General features: G+C 40.6%; 1 protein-coding gene across 1 annotated transcript in view; it reads left to right on the top strand.

Moving 5' to 3' along the window:
• The first annotated feature begins 24 nt into the window (after positions 1–24).
• Slc22a14 (solute carrier family 22 member 14) overlaps positions 25–16,665 on the top strand; it is a 46,113-nt gene continuing 29,472 nt past the window's right edge. Inside the window, exons 1-2 of the mRNA XM_046437437.2 lie at positions 25–2,991; positions 15,758–15,846. Of these exons, the coding sequence (XP_046293393.1) occupies positions 15,840–15,846 (7 nt within the window). The 5' untranslated portion in view covers positions 25–2,991; positions 15,758–15,839. The remainder of the gene's footprint in view (positions 2,992–15,757; positions 15,847–16,665) is intronic.

Here is a 16,665-nt window from a genome sequence, read left to right as displayed (position 1 = left end):
GCTGATGGGAGGTCACTAGCTGGTACCTGTCGGACGCCTGATCTCGTCTTAGCCCTGAGGAGCACAGCAGAAAGGGGATCTCACTGTGCCAGGCAGTGGCCAGCATATGCCAAATGGTGGCTGTCCTCCAGAGGGTGTTATTGAATACAGAACAACCCATATTTATGGCACATACTAGCAATGAACCTACCAATATTATGGTTGGTTTTGTAGGGGTTGGTGCAGGACTCAGATCTCAAGCCTAACTGGCAGGAGTACCTCCCATTCTGGGTCTCAGCCTTCTTATTTTAGAATGCTAGCATGTATGAGACCCTGGGTTCAATCCCTAGCACCCCACAAAAAAGAAAAAGAATGGACAATTTCATAGGTCCCTTTGCACAAATCCTCCAAGATTATAATATTGGGAGCCCTGACTGGGCATGGAGAGCAAAGGAGTCTAGCAATCTGCCCTTGTCAGGGGGACCTCTGAAATTAAAACTACCATTCTTCTCATCTTGTGTTCTCTGCTTCCATTTCCAAAGCCTAAGCTGTCCCCATACTTCCCCAGCCAAACTGCCCCTCTACCTTGACACTGTCCCCTATAAACTATCTTCCACCTCACCCAGTTCTACCCACAGGTACAACTTGTATATGTTAGTCAGCTTTGTGTCACTGTGACAAAATACTGGAGGAAAAAAATTACAGGAGGCAAAATTTATTTTGGTTCATGGTTTTAGAGGTTTTAGTTCTTAATTGTGGGCGTGTGGTAAGGCAGAGGAAGCATGTGGCAGAATAAAGATACTTACCTGACAGCAGCCAGGAAGCAGAGAGAGAAGAAACAGCTGGGGACAAGCTATCGTCCCCAAAGGCACATCCCAAAGCACTGGCTCTCTTCAACTAGATCACACCACCGATAATTCCTTCATCTCCCGATAATGCCATCAAGTCACAAATCCAACAATGGATAAATACATTGATGAGGTTAAAGCCCTCGTGATCCAATCACTTCTCCAAATTTCCACCTCTGAACATTGCTGCACTGGGGACCAGGACTTTGACATAAGTCTTTGACAAAAGTCTTCATATTCAGACCATGACACTGTATCTCTGGAACTGCCACTCAAAAGCCAGCAGATGTCCCCACATCTTCAGCCCTTCCTGGAAGGTTTTGCATCCCCAGCCTCTTCCTCTGACTCTGAGCTTGCTCACAGCTGGGGAGCTGTGGGAAAGGGCTCTTTACTCTCCACTACTTCTCCACCATTATGTCCCCGCCTTCTTGTAAATCCCCTGTTGTGGTGGCCTCTTTCTCTCCCTTGCTCCCACCTCTTGACCTCCAGATCACACAGTCCGATTCATCTAAAACTCGTGCCTGGTTCAGTCACCCCTTCTCCTCCAGAGCTGCCATCCTCATAGGAAAATCCCTCTCCACCTCCAATTCTTAAAGACATTTCTGGCATATAAATGAAAAGATGAATGGCCCTCTAACTCAGACGTCTTGCCTTCTGACCACTGCATTCCATCTTGGTCTCTTTGTCTCATTCCCAACTGACCTAGCCATCGAGGGTTGCCACAGCAAAATATCATAAGACATTTCCTTAAAACCAGAAATTTATTTTCTCAAAGTTCTAGATGCTAGAAGTCCAAAATCAGGGTGCAGCATGATTAGGTTCTGGTGGGGGCCCCCTTCCTGGCTTGCAGATGGCCACCTTCTCTCTATGCCCTCACACAGACTTTCCTGGGTGCATGTGCAAGGAAAGGAATTTTTCTCTCTTTTTTTATGAGGCCACTAATTTCATCTGGAGGATCCCACTCTTATCTATGACCTTATCTAACCTTAATTAACTCCCCATGGTCCCATCTCCAAATACAAGAACATTGGGGGTTAGGGTTTTGATATGTGAATTTGGAAGCAGGGGAAGATACAAGCATTCTTCCTATAACACTATCTTTGGTTTCATTGGGGCCCTCTGGTCTGCTGACCCTTTGCTTTCTCCCTACCTCTCTCTGTCCTCTCTACTCAGATGAGAGAATGGAGCCAACCTTTTAATTTCTATCGAGAGAGAGCATTTCCATCTCTGGCCCTACACTTTAGTTCTTTTACCCTGTGGTTGTTTCCCACTAGCAAAACCACAGCAGCATATAAGCTCAATTATCTGCCTGCTCTTTCTCTGCACCCCCGACCACTGGTCATTGCTAGAGAGTCACATGCTGGCCAAGTCTATTTTCCATGGATTCATGGTTGCCAGCCTCAACCAGATCTGTAAGGGCCCAGGACCCCTAGCTAGCTTGCTTTCCATCTCCAATGGCCATTTCTAACCTCCACTGGGTGTGCTTCCCATCCTCCACTTCCTCACTGAAAGCACCTTCTCCTCCTTTTAGAAATAGGGAGCCACCATGTGGCCATTCCCTAGACTGCCCACCACCTAATCTTTCACCTGCCGCTCAATGTTCCCTGCTGCTGCATGAAGGGAACCATCGTGCACAGAGATGGCAGTGACACCACTAAGGGCAAGGCCCTTTCCTCTGCTCCCCCCTCCAACCCCCCTCCCAGACCTGGGAGCTGCTGAAGGCAGGGCCTTTTCCTTATCAGTCTCTCTTCTCTATGACCCCCCATCTTAGGCAAGGGGTCTGGGCAATCAGGCGAGTTTGTGGGGACCTCTGAATTGAATTTGCTTTTGCCCCCAACTTTCCTTTGAGGTGAGAGATTTCAGCTCCTGAAGTTTCTCCTGATCCCACTGGTCTGATGAGTCATTGGCTCTCAATCAAGCCAGGATCACCACTGGCCAGAGAGTCCAGGCCACTTGCCTACAGAGGGGCCTGGGACAGGCCTTGACAGTCATCTGTATTGGGACTGGGAAATGTCTAGCTTCCAAGTTCCCAGGACATGGCCAGGGTCTTCCTGGTGCTGACCTTTCCCCTGCAGGTGGAAGTGGTGGCCTCCCCAGTGCCTGGTTGCTTCCCTCCTCAGAGATTTCAGCAATGAGGACCATCAGTCCTGAGCATTCAGCCCAGGTGAGTGGAAAGACCCTGATATTTACTAACTTTCTCAGTCTCTGATCAAGAAAAAAAAAATGACCTCATGATTTTTAAGTATAGATAATTAACATCTGTTGCTAGTATGAGTAAACTCACATGTGTAAGAAATAGTATGTTTCTTTGGATTATGCACTTCTGCCTCACTGAGCTGATGGAACATTCTGTCCAGAGACTGGGCCAAAAGACGGGGGTCTGTTATAACCAGAACAAAGGGGACTCCTCACCCTGGTCATCAGCCTCATGGAAGACTGGTAGGTGCCACCTGCTTGGTCCCTTTGGCCCTAGCAGTGCTGCTAGGGGAATTCAGAGGAGGCTAAGGGGACTAGGACCAGCCGTTCAGGTGACCCACAGACATCAGGGAGGCCTGGTAAAAGAGGGAGGATTGCAGTGACTGCCCCAACACAGGAAGACTGAAGCCAGAAGTAAATCTCAAAGTCACTGGAGGGAGGTTTCCCCGTGATTAATATTTCAATGGCTTTCCTCAAATATAGGGAAATCTTCAAAAAGTGTTTTTAATGTATTTTGGTGCCCCAGTTTTGCCAGCATCCGGAGTACATGCTGCGTTTCCGATCAGGGAATCAAGCAGCCCTGGATTTCAGCCTTCCTTGCTGTTCCTGTCTCTCTGGGCCCTGTGCTGGGCAGTGGGCAGTGGAGAGAGCAGGGCACGTGGGGGCGATGTCCTGCTTGGCTCAGACTGTTCAGAGATACCAAGCTTCTCTTCTTCAGCAAGGGTTCTTCAATTCCCCTGTAGGGCCTGCCTCCTAATGGGCCCTATGCTGATTCCCCACCCATACTCCACACCAAGATTAGAACCATGATCCCACAAACTGGCAGAGGAGGCTTCTGGCTCATGGGAAAGTGGTTCAGAGACAGGTGGCTCTGACCAAGACTGGTTGGCTGGGGTGTGTCCCAGACAGAGCAGAGGTGTTGGGGGCAGGGACAAGCTGTTCCCAGCTGTGGGATCAGGAAGGCTTGAAGGACAGCTGACAACCAAGTGGTATCTCGACAGATGGGAGAATTTCCCTCAGTGGAGGTAGGGCCCTCCTGGGAGGGTGGACGTTGCAGGTACAGGAAATACTTTGCACAAAGCCATAGAGCTGGTTCATGTGCACAATCTGTCTTGTCCCATTCTGTCCCTAGGGGCTGTGCCAGTTGTGCCCCTGGAATAGAATGCTGCCCTCACCATTCCCAGCCCACCCTCTCCACCCCATTATGACACTATCCCTTAGCCACCGATGGAACCCAAGGGTTCCGCTCCCAAGGGTCTGGCTGGCCTGGACTGTGGTCAGGTGGGCCCTGGCTTTGGCTGTGGTCCTATCTCCAGGGAGGAGGGCCTGGGAGGGTGTGGAGGGTGTCAATTATGATAACACCCGGCAGTTGTGGGGCCATGTTTTCAGCGCAGATGTGGACAGGAGCCTGCCTGGGCCTGTTCGGCTGTGGGGAGTCTGTGGAAAGAGCAGGCTGCCCTCACGGAAAGCGTGAGTTCTCAGGCGTGGCATCTGGCCATTTCCCGTCCTCAGGTGGAGTGCTCCTCCTGGCCATACCTCTTCTAGGCCTCAGCTTCCTTTGTATGTTGAGAGCCAATTGCCTGGGGCCTGCCCACCTGGCAGAGGACTGTTGGGATCAGTTCAGGGAGGGGGGCTCTGGGGCCTTGCAGACTATCAGCCTCTGTGGGTATTCAGGTGGTGCGAGGGAACACTGAAAGGGACCCTGCATCAGGAAGCTGGGACAGCTGGGGCTGTTTAGAAACCAGATCTGTTAGGTTCCCTCCTGGTTTCCCTGGGCAGTCTCCTTCACCCACCTCCTCCCCTCTGGTCTCCACCCAGTGCCTTGGTTTTCTATGGTCCCTGTAACACACTCACACTTGCTAGCTTAAGACAACACACATGGATACTTTGTAACACCAGGCTCTAGTCAAGGGGTCAACAGGGCTGTACTCCTTTCTGGAGGCCCTAGGGGAGACTATTTCCTGACCTTTTCCAGCTTCTCCAGGCTGCTGCCTTCCCTGGCTCATGGCCACCTTCCATCTTCAAAGCCAGCAATGGCCAGTGGAATCTTTTGAATGCTGCCTCTCTCTGATTCTGACCCTCCTGCTGCTTCTTCCACATACATGGGACCCCAAGATTACCTTGGGCCCCCTTGGCTAATCCAGGATAATCTCTTTGTTTTAAAATCAGACCATGAGTAACCTTAATTTCATCTTCAGCTTCAGTCCCCTTGTCACGTAAGTTGACATATTCACGGGTTCTGGGGACTGGGATGTGGACATCTTTGGCATGATCAATCCCCAGCCAACTAACTCCACTCCTATATCCAGGCATGTGCGCTCTCTGCTCCTCCTTCTATTCTTATTGATATCAAGGAATTCCAGACTCTGGGGCTGGGAAGGAGATGTAGCCAGTGAAAAAGGAAAGAATGATGCCAGGCGCCTCATGTTGGCAAAAATAAGAAATAGCATGACCCATGCCGAAGCAGAGTGGCTCCTCAGTCTGACGAAGTGGACCCTGTACAGCTTTACCATGTGGGCATACCATCCCATTGGCCAGAATTTACAAAGAAGATGCTGAATTTATGGGAAATCTGTGAGCAGCTAATTCACTCTGTAAGCCAGAGAGAGGCATCCATGGGGACTAGCCAAAGGACAGGTGTCTGCAGGCTGGATTTGTCCAGTGGGCAACAAGCTGGAGACATCTTGCCTGGATTATGGAATAGAAGAGTCATGGTCTGGGAGGGAGGCAGCCTTCTAGTGTGGCTGGTAGGAAACTAGGGGGAAAGGGATGTGTACTTGAGTGTGTGTCCAAGCAGAGAGCGAACTCCTCTCCATTCCTGTCTACTCTGTCCCAGAGTAGAGTGCAGGGCTTACTGTGGCTCCTGAAAGTGATCCTAGCCATAGCTGGGATGAGCAGGGTAGCATGGTAACATGCTAGGTGAGGACCACATGAGGGCTGATGACCAGATTGGGCCACTCTTCAAGGGCCAGGCTTAAGGGGATAGATTTGGTGTGTGCAGCTTGGTCTTCCTACAGCTTCTCACCCTCTGGCCCCACAACTGTGCAAACCCCAGCCAGGCAAGAGCCCCTGGGTCTCAGCCAAGACCCTTCTTGAAAGACCTTTCTGGAGAAACCTTCCTGGATGACAGAGAGTCTGCAGGGAGATTGACAGAAATGAGAGGAAGAGATGCCCAAGTTCATCATCTGAACTCTGTCTCTGTGTATCTTATTCAGTACTCAAGAAACAAGTTTCTATTAAACTAAAGGCCAGAGCACAGGACAAGTATGAACACATGTAAGGATGTCCCTTCAGAGGACCTGGCCTGACATTATAGGTGTTCAGCCTCCATCAGAATAAAAAGAAACAACAAGGACAGAGATGGGACAGTGTCCCATCATACCCATGAAATGACTAAAAATCAATACAAACCATAAAGCCCAGGGCTAGTGGGATTGTAAGGAAACACAGTCACAAACAGCTGTAGAATGAAATAGTTTTCTCCTTTTGGGTGACACCTGGACATAAGGTATAAGGGTAATCAACTAGTCCCAATTCTTGGACACAAGCCCCGGGACAGAGAGCCCTCTGCACAATGATGGGTACAAAAGAGTTACCTAGAATCCCGAGAAGACAATGTGGAGACCCGGATGCTCAGCAGCATGACAAAGTAAACAATGCCTTGATGAAAACTGCAGCCAGTAACGAGGTCATTGTGAGATGAGTTCAGGCTGTGGAAAATACAGAGAGCAAGGAAGAGCAGGCAAAGGCTCACAGGACGCCCTAAATGACAGATGTCCCTGCCATCTCCATCCATCTCCATCAGAGGACAAGCGTTCCTGCAGAAAGGATGAGAATGTGCATTTTAGGAAAGGGTCCTTGTGCACCTGCGAACCCTTCGCCCAACCAAAGAACCAGAGCATTACTAATGACTTACACCCACCTCTTCCCCAAATCTTCCCTCCTCCCCCAAGAGGTGATTACCCTGAATTTCATCCTTGCTGTCAAAAAATTTGCAAAGCATACCTAGACCACATCTAGCTTTGCTTGCTTTGGAACTTTATAAAAAGCTCAAACACCCAACTGGTTTTTAGACTCCTCATGTTAATAGATGGAGCTGAGGCTTATTCATTTTCACTGCTGTATTTCACTATGCAAATATATCACAATTGAGGCCTTCTGCTCTTGATGGGCATTTGAGCTCTTTCTCCCCACGCCCTTATTTGAAATGCGTCATGGACATTTTTGTTCTTATGAATGAAAAATAGATTCTACCCAGTCAGTATTGTTAAACTCTCAAGTTTTGTCATCAAATCAGTGTAAAGATCTTATGGATTTGCTTTCCCCTCATTGTTATTGAGCTTGAGCATCTCTTTCTATGATTGCAGGTCACATGAACTTCCTCTTCTTGAAATGCCTGTTCATGGCTCTTGCCCATTTTACTATCATCATAGTCTTATTGATTTGTGGAGGTTCTTGACATAGGCTGATCTCCATCCTTATTAGTTTGTGTGTATACAAGTAGCTTCTCCCAGTTGTGGCTTTTTTTTTTTCTACTTTTAAGATTTTCCCTTTTAAGTAGTGGGATTCATTTTTAAATTTTATTGTTAGCATAAAATAGCATGTCCTGATTCAGAAAATCCTTCCGCATCCAAAAGTCAGAAAAACATTCCTCTGTATTTTCTACTGAAAGTATTCGTCTTGAAACTTAAGTCCTTAATAGAATTGGAAATTTTATGACATGAAGAATCCAATTTTAATTATTTTTATTTTATTTTAATTATCTATATCTGTCATTCCACTTTTTCTGTTTCATATGTTGAAACTTTGCCAAGATATATTTCTGGGATTTCCATTTAGCTGTTCCTCAGTTAATACTACATTGTCTGTAATTAATATAACTATAACAAATTTGTATAATTTTTATAATTTTGATAATGATGGTAAATAATTCCTCTTTAACATTCTTTAGAATTCGCTTAGGTATTAATACACTTTCTTTTTTCCATATAAATTTTAGAAACATCTTGCCAAATGATTTTTTGAAAAATACTATTTGGGTTTTTAAAATTTTTTTTTTTACATTTTGAGTTTGACTAGAGTTTTAGTGAATCTGTAGATTAATAGAGGGAAAAATTAACAGCTTTTATTTATGACCATCAGCTATCTTTTATTTTTCTTCCTTATCACATTCCTATAGATTTAATTTTATACTCAGGTCTTGAACATACTTAAGTCATTTTTTAAAAATTGTAGTAAAATGTACACAGCATAAAATTGACCACCCATTTATTGATTGGGTTATTTGTTGTTGTTGTTGTTGTTTGGTGTTAAGGTTTTTGAGTGCTTTATATATCCTGGAGATTAGTGCTCTAACTGATGTGCTTGTGGTAAAGATTTGCTCCTATTCTGTAGGCACTCTATTCACCTCACTGATTGTTTCTTTTGCTGAGAAGAAGCTTTTTAGTTTGAATCCACCCCATTTATTGATTCTTGGTTTTAATTCTTGTGCTATAGGAGTCTTATTAAGGAAATTGGGGCCTAATTTGACATGATGGAGATTTGGGCCTACTTTTTCTTCCATTAGGTCCAGGGTCTCTGGTTTAATTCCTATGTCCTTGATCCACTTTGAGTTGAATTTTGTGCATGGTGAAAAATAGAGGTTTAATTTCATTGTGTTACATGTGAATTTCCAGTTTTCCCAGCACCATTTATTGAAGAGGCTATCTTTTCTCTAATATAATTGGTTTTTGGTGCCTTTGTGTAATATGAGATAACTATAATTATGTGGGTTTGTCTCTGTATCCTCTCTTCTGTACCATTGGTTTACAGGTCTATTTTGGTACCAATATCATGCTGTTTTTGTTACTCTTGCTCTGTAGTATAGTTTAATGTCTGGTATTGTGATGCGCCTCCTGCTTCACTCTTCTTGCTAAGAATTGTTGGTAGGCTTCGGATGGTGTCCTCTATTTTCTTGCTTAAAATTGATCTGTTTAAATTGTGTATATCATCCGATTTAGTTTGGGCATATCATATGCCTCTAGAAATTTGCTGATGCCTTTGATATTTTCTATTTTATTGGAATATAAATTTTCAAAATAATTTCTAATTCTCTTCTGTATTTCTTTAGTGTGTATTATGATATTTCCTTTCTCATCATATGTATGTTAGTAATTTGAGTTTTCTGTCTCCTCTTCGTTAGCATGGGTAATGGTTTATCAATTTTATTTAGTTTTTTAAAGAACCAACTTTTTGTTTTGTCAATTTTTTCAATTGTTTCTTTTGTTTTGATTTCATCTCAGATTTTAATTATTTCCTGTCTTCTGCTGCTTTTGGGTTGATTTGTTCTTCTTTTTCTAGGGCTTTGAGATGTAATGTTAGGTCATTTAGTTTTTGACTTTTTTTTTCTTTAAAGGAATGAACTCCATAAAATGAAATTCCTCTTAATATTGCCTTCATAGTGTCCCAGAGATTTCGATATGTTGTATCAGTATTCTCATTTACCTCTAAGAATTTTTTAATCTCCTCTTTCATATCTTTTGCAACCCACTGTTCATTAAATAGCATATTATTTAGTTTCCAGCTGCTGGAGTAACTTTTATTTTTTATTTTATCCTTGATTTCTAATTTCATTCCATTGTGGTCTGATAGAACATAGAGTAGTATCTCTACTTTTTTATATTTACTAAGAGTTGCTTTGTGGCATAATATATGGTCTATTTTAGAGAAGGATCCATGTGCTCCTGAAAAGAAAGTATATTCATTTGTGAATGGACAATATATTCTGTATATGTCAGTTAAGTCTAAGTTATTGATTGTATTATTGAGTTTTATAGTTTCTTTGTTTAGCTTTTGTTTGGAAGATTTATCCAGTGATTAAAGAGGTGATTTAAAGTCACCCAGAATTATTGTGTTGTGGTCTATTTGACTCTTGATCTTGAGAAGAGTTTGATGAACATAGATGCTCCATTGTTTGGGGCATATATATTTATAACTGTTATGTCTTGTTGATGTATGGTTCCCTTAAGCAGTATGAAATGTCCATCTTTATCCCTTTTGATTAACTTTGACTTGAAGTCTACTTTATTTGATGTGAGGATGGAAACCCCGGCTTGTATATGCAGAACATGTGAATGGTATATTTTATCCCAACCTTTCACCTTCAGTCTGTGGTTGTCTTTTCCTATGAGATGAGACTCTTGAAAGCAGAATATTTTGGGTCTTTTTTTAAAAAGTCCAATATACCAGTCTGTCTTTTGATTGGTGAGATTAGGCCATTAACATTTAGGGTTATTATTGAGACATAACTTGTATTTCTGGTAATTTCTGTATTTAACTTGACTTGGTTTCTCCTTTGGTTGGCTTTTCTTTTATTATAGTTCTTTCCTTTGCAGATTTTCATTGTTATTTTTCATTTCCTCCTTGTGGGGTATTTTGCTAAGAATGTTCTGTAATGCAGGCTTTTTTGCGGTAAATTCTTTTAGCTTTTGTTTACCATGGAAGGTTTTTATTTCATCATCAAATCTGAAGCTTAATTTTGCTGGATATAAGATTCTTGGTTGGCATCCATTATCTTTCAGAGCTTGGAATATGTTGTTCCAGGATCTCCTGGTGTTGAGGGTCTGGGTTGAAAAATCTGCTGAGATCTGAATTGGTCTTCCCTTATAAGTAATATGATTTTTCTCTCTTGTGGCCTTGTATCTTGGCATAGATCTGATGTAATTGTGTACATTTGGTGTCCTATAGGCCTCCTGTATTTGATTTTCTAATTCATTCTTCATGCTTGGGAAATTTTCTGATATTATTTCATTGAAGAGATTGTGCCTTCCTTTGGTTTGAATCTCTGAACCTTCCTCTATCCCAGTAAATCTTAAATTTGATCTTTTAATGGTATCCCATAATTCTCGGATATTCTGTTCATGGTTTCTTACCATCTTCACTGTGAGGTCAACTTTATTTTCAAGATTGCATATTTTGGGGCTGGGGTTGTGACTCAGTGGTAGAGTGCTTGCCTACCACATGCGAGGCTGTGGGTTCAATCCTCAGCACCACATAAAAAATAAATAAATAAACAAGATCCCTTGCAAGAAGAAATCATAAGGGAAATTTTTAAAAATTTGAAAATGAGTAATAATACAATTACCACATGTCAACTACAACTGAAAAATCAATATTAAAAAAAAGATTGTATATTTTGTCTTCATTGTCTGAGGCCCTATCTTCTACTGATAGTGTATTTCTGGTAATTTTTTGTTTATTTTTGGTATTTAACTTGACTGGGTTTCTCCTTTGGTTTTTTAACTTGATCTAGTCTGTTGGTGATGCTTTCTATTGAGTTTTTTATTTGGCTTATTGTTTCTTTCATTTCAAGGATTTCTGTTTTTTTTTTTTTTTTCAGAATCTCTCTTTCTTGAAGTAATCTCTTGCTACCTATATTTGCTCTCTTATCTTTTTGTTGGTGTGATCTATGGTCACCTGTATCTATTCTCTTATTTCTTCATTGGAGTGATCGATTTTTGCCTGTATTTGCTCACTTAGGTCATTCTTTAATTCCCAGATCATTTTAGTTATGTATATTCTGAACTCCTTCTCTGACATTTTATCTACTGCACTATCTATGGATTCTATGGTTGTAGTATCTTGGTTTGTTTGGGGCACTTTTCTTCCTTGTTTTTTCATGATGTCTATGTGTCTTCCTCTCTTGCAGTGTAGCTCCAAGGTATTACAGCTTCTGCCCTATTATCTTATAGTGTCCTTACAGATTACCAAGACCTCACCTTTAAGGGGGAGATCAATATTACAGCATTCAATGTACCCAACATGCAGCTATAGATCCGTTAGCTTCTATTTTTACATGTACAGTTTTGTAGCTACAATCAGAAATGATGAATTTGGTTATCTTCTACCATATAGTCAACAGATTTGCATAATGGTTTACAGTTTCTAATGGTAGAAGGGGGACTGGGGGGGTTGACTGAGATGTTTATGAGTAGGATGTGAGAATAAAGAGGTATTAGATTATGTGATTAGTGAGAGGGTAGTCATAAGAAGTTGGCTGTTAGTAGGAGAAACAAGAGACAGGCAACCCCGTGCAAGACTCCCTGTTACCTTAGCAACAGGATAACTATTATCACCCTTGGTAGAGATAACCTCTGGTGCAGCCAGGCCCACAGGGACCTTGGTGATGTCTTACCAGGTCCTTATTGTTGTCCCTTGATAGAAGTGGCAATATCCCAGTTTTTTATATATAGGCAGCCTCAAGCCTATGTGTACCCTAATGTTGGGCTGTAGAGCCACGCTTTGGTGAATAAGGAACACCAGCGTGGGGTGGGCCTGTCCGTGCAGGCACAGGACATGTTTCTCTCCTGGTTGCCAGACCATGCAGACTTTCTATTTCTTTAAGCCTTATAGAATCTAACAATCTGTTTTGATTAATTTTGTTTTAGGAATTCAATTTGCCTAAGTTTTCATATGTCTTAGCATAAAGTTAATATTAGAATTCAGTTAATATTTTAAATTTTGCTGTATTTGGATATTATTTTTGTATATATAGAAGACTCACTTGTACCTTTTTATTTTTTTAATATAACTTTAGAGGTTTGTCTATTTTATGAATCTGTTGAAGAACCAAGAATAGGACCTTTTTGATCCTCTTATTATATATTTTTTTCAATTTCCTTTATTTTTGTCTTAACCTTATTATCTCCTTTACTTAGTTTGAATTTATTCTTTTGTTATTTTTCACAAAGTGCCACTTTTTATTACCATCCACAACTTTTGACATGTGGAAATTATATTATTACTCATTTGCAATTTTTTAAAATTTCCACTATGATTCCTTCTTGCAAGGGATCTACAAGATTTTTTTTTTTACTTAAAATATATAGAGATATCTATATCTATAGTTCATGTCCATGGACTGAACTACTCCTCTTGTTAAAATGGTGATTCTTCCCTGCTGACTTATAGATTCTATACAGTCTCAATCAAAAGCACAGCAAGTTGTTCTATAGATAACAAACTGGTCCTAAATTTCACATAGTAAATCAAAAAACCTAGGAAAGCCAACTTAATAGTGAGGAACAACCAAGTTAGATGACTCAAAACTACCTGATGTCAAGACTTACTACTATAAAGCCAACACAGTCAAGATTGTATGGTATTGAGAGTACATACATAGATTTCTGGGACAGAATGGACCCATGCAAGTATAGTCCACCAGTCTTTGACAAGACACAAAAGCCATCCAATAGAGAAAGGGCAGTCATTTCAATAAATGGTAGTGGGATAATTGGAAGAACCCACGTAAAAACATTAACATAGATAGATGCTATGGTAGTGGGATAATTGTGGAAGTACCTATGTAAAAATATTAACATAATTAGATAGAGATTTTATACTTTGTTATAAAAATTAACTAAAATTGGATCAGAAAGCTAAATGTAAAACAAAATATAAAACTTTGAGAAGAAAACATAGCAGAAAATATAGATGACCTTGAGTTCCCCAATGAGGTTTTATTTTTTAATTTTTTGAAAATATATTTTAGTTGTACATGGACTCAGTATCTTTATTTTGTTTATTTATTTTTATGTGGTGCTGAGGATTGAACTCAGTGCCTCACACATGGGAGGCAAGCACTTTACTGCTGAGCCACAACCCAGCCCCAACACAATGAGATTTTAGGAGATAACACCACCAAAGACAGAATTAAAGAAAATGTAGATAATTTAGACTTTATTAAAGTTAAAAACTTCTGCTCTGCAAAAGACACTGTTAGAAAAATGAAAATGCAGGTCACAGGCTGGGAGAAAATGTTTGGGACATTCCTGATAAAGGACTTATATAAAAATGTACAAAGACTTCAAAACTCAAATTTAAAAATGGGCAAAAGATCTGAAGAGATAAGCCATCAAAGCAGATTACAGATGGTAAATAAGCATATGAAAAGACAGTCAACATTATTTGTCACTAGGGAATGCAATTTACTACACAATAAGATACCACCATACCAGTTTCTGGTCTGGAACCAAAGCAACATGAATGCTTATTCATTGCTGGTACAAATGCAAAGTGGTACAGACAGTTTGGAAGACAGTTGGCAGTTTCTTAACGAAGTTAAACATACTCTTGCCATATGATCCAGCATTCATGAGATATTCACCCAACTGCTTTGAAAATTTATGTCCACACAAGTTTTTGTATTTATACAGCTTTAGTCACAATTGCCAAACAGTGGAAGCAACCAAGATGTTCTTCAATAGAGACGAAAGGGTGAGAAAACTCTGTGATACACGGATATGAAAGAGGAGTATTCAGTGATTTTCTAAAAGTGCTATTAAGCCACAAAAAACATGGATAAACCTTAAGTGCATATCACTAAATGAAAGAAGCCAGTCTGCAAGGACTGATGACATTGTGGAAAAGGCAAAGTATGCAGTAAAACTTAAGTAATTGCCAGGGGTTTGAGAAGGGGAAAGGAGCTGAATAGGCAGCATAAGGGGTTTTCTACAAAAGTATCTTACAAAAATATCACAAGGGCTGTGATACTTTTGTAGGATATTTTTTGGGGGGTACTGGGGATTAAATCCAGGGACACTTAACCGCTGAACCACATCCCCAACCCATTTTATTTTTTATTTAGAGACAGGGCTTGCTAAGTTACTTAGGGCCTCGCTAAATTGCTGAAGCTGGCTTTGAACTCGTGATCCTCCTGCTTCAGCCTCCTGAGCTGCTGCTGTATGATAGTTTAACGGTAGATATATCACCCTTTGCATTTGCAAAGCCCAAAGGGTAAAACTTTTTGTTTGTTTGTTCTTTTTACTTATATATGGCAGTAGAATCAATTTTGATATATTCATACAAGCATGGAATATATGTTATTCTAATCAGGATCCCAGTCTTGTGGATGTACCAATGTTGAGATTTCCTGGTGTATTCATATATGTACATAGGAAAGTTACGTTAGATTCATTCCATTATCTTCCTATTCCTATTCCCCCATCCCTTCCCTTCATTCCCCTTTGTTTAACCCTCTGAACTTTTATTACCCCTACCCCCCAGGGTGAACCTTAATATATACAAATTTTTACAAAAATCATTGAGGAGGTGGGGAAACCCTAGGATGGAGTTGCAGATTGTGACAAATGAATCTTAACTGTATTTCAAAAGTATAAAAAATACATACAAATTTTAAATCAAGCTCTTAAACTGTTTTTGACTTCTAATTTAATTGCACTGTTTCAGAAGACAGGTCTATATATACTTTGAAATTTGTTGAAGCTTGTTTTATTGCCTACTACATAATAAAGTTTTGTAAATGCTCCAAATAACCTGAGGGAAAAATTGTTTTCTCTAGTTATTAGATGAAGAATTTTATAAATGACTATTAGGGTAAAGCTTTCCAATAATGTTATTCAATCTATATATTTGACCTCTTGAAAGAGATGCATTAAAATCTCTCATTATTATATTGGAACTGTGTTTCTCCTTTTCTACGTATTACTGTATGAAGTCTTTGAAAACATTTATTAGGCCAGATATTTTAAAAATTAACAGTCTTGGTGAATGAACATTTATCTTTAGGTAGTGAATCTCTCTATTCCAAATGATGCTGTATCTTGACGTTTATTTTGTTTGCTAGTAAAAGAGGTACATCAGCTGACTTTTGATTCATGTTTGCCCAATATAATTTTTTTCCATGCTTTTACTCCCTGCCTTTTCATGACCTTGTTTTTACGTGTGTCTTCTTACAGGGTGACCAAATTGTTATCCACATCACAACACTTTTGAGAGGGAAAGCAGCAAGATGGATGACAATACCAGCCCAAGAAGGATATGCAGAGTAAGTTCTATGGAAACTGGGAAACACTAGCCATGATTTAAAAAAAAAAAAAAGAACACTGACTTAATTTTTTTTGCTCTTTTATTTTTTTTACTTGATTAACATTTTTAATGGACACATAGCAATTGCACCTATTTATGAGGTGCAGTGTGGCACTTCAAAACATGTATACAATGTGTAATGATTAAATCAGGGTAATGGACATATCCATCACCTTAGACATATATCATTTCTTTGTACTAGGAACATTCAAAATTTTCTCTATCAGGTATCTTGAAATATTCAATTAATTGTCAGCAACTACAGTGCTCCTGCTGTGCTGTAGAACAATATATGCTATTCTCCTATCCATCCTCTTTGCACTTCTCTCTCCCCACCTGTCCGAGCTCTGGTAACTACTGCTCAGTTCTCTACTTGTTCGAGATCAACTTTGCCTTGAGCTAAATGAGAACATGGAGTGTTTGTCTTTCAGTGCCTGACTTATTTCACCTAACGTAATGTCCTTCAGTTCCACCTATGTCATTGCAACTGATGGAATTTTGTTCTTTAATGGCTGAATAATATTCCATAGCAATACTCAATGGAACACACATATACTACATTTTGTTTATCCATTCATTCATTGGTGGACACTGGTCTGATTCCATATCTCAGCTCTTGAGTATAGTGCTACCATAAACCTGGCAGTGCAGCTGTCTCTTGTCTCTTTGGCATACTGATTTCATTTCCTCTGGGTACATACCCAGTAGTAAATTGTATGCAGTTCTGTTTTTAGTTTTCTGAGGAACTGCATACTGTAAAAATTTTTCACATTGGCTG

This window comes from Marmota monax, unplaced genomic scaffold (assembly GCF_021218885.2).
Source record: "Marmota monax isolate L192 unplaced genomic scaffold, Marmota_monax_Labrador192_F-V1.1 WCK01_AAM20220418_F8-fsc00021, whole genome shotgun sequence".
NCBI lineage: Eukaryota > Metazoa > Chordata > Mammalia > Rodentia > Sciuridae > Marmota > Marmota monax.
Note: the sequence above shows the minus strand (reverse complement) of the source record. Positions and strands in the feature narration are given on the sequence as shown.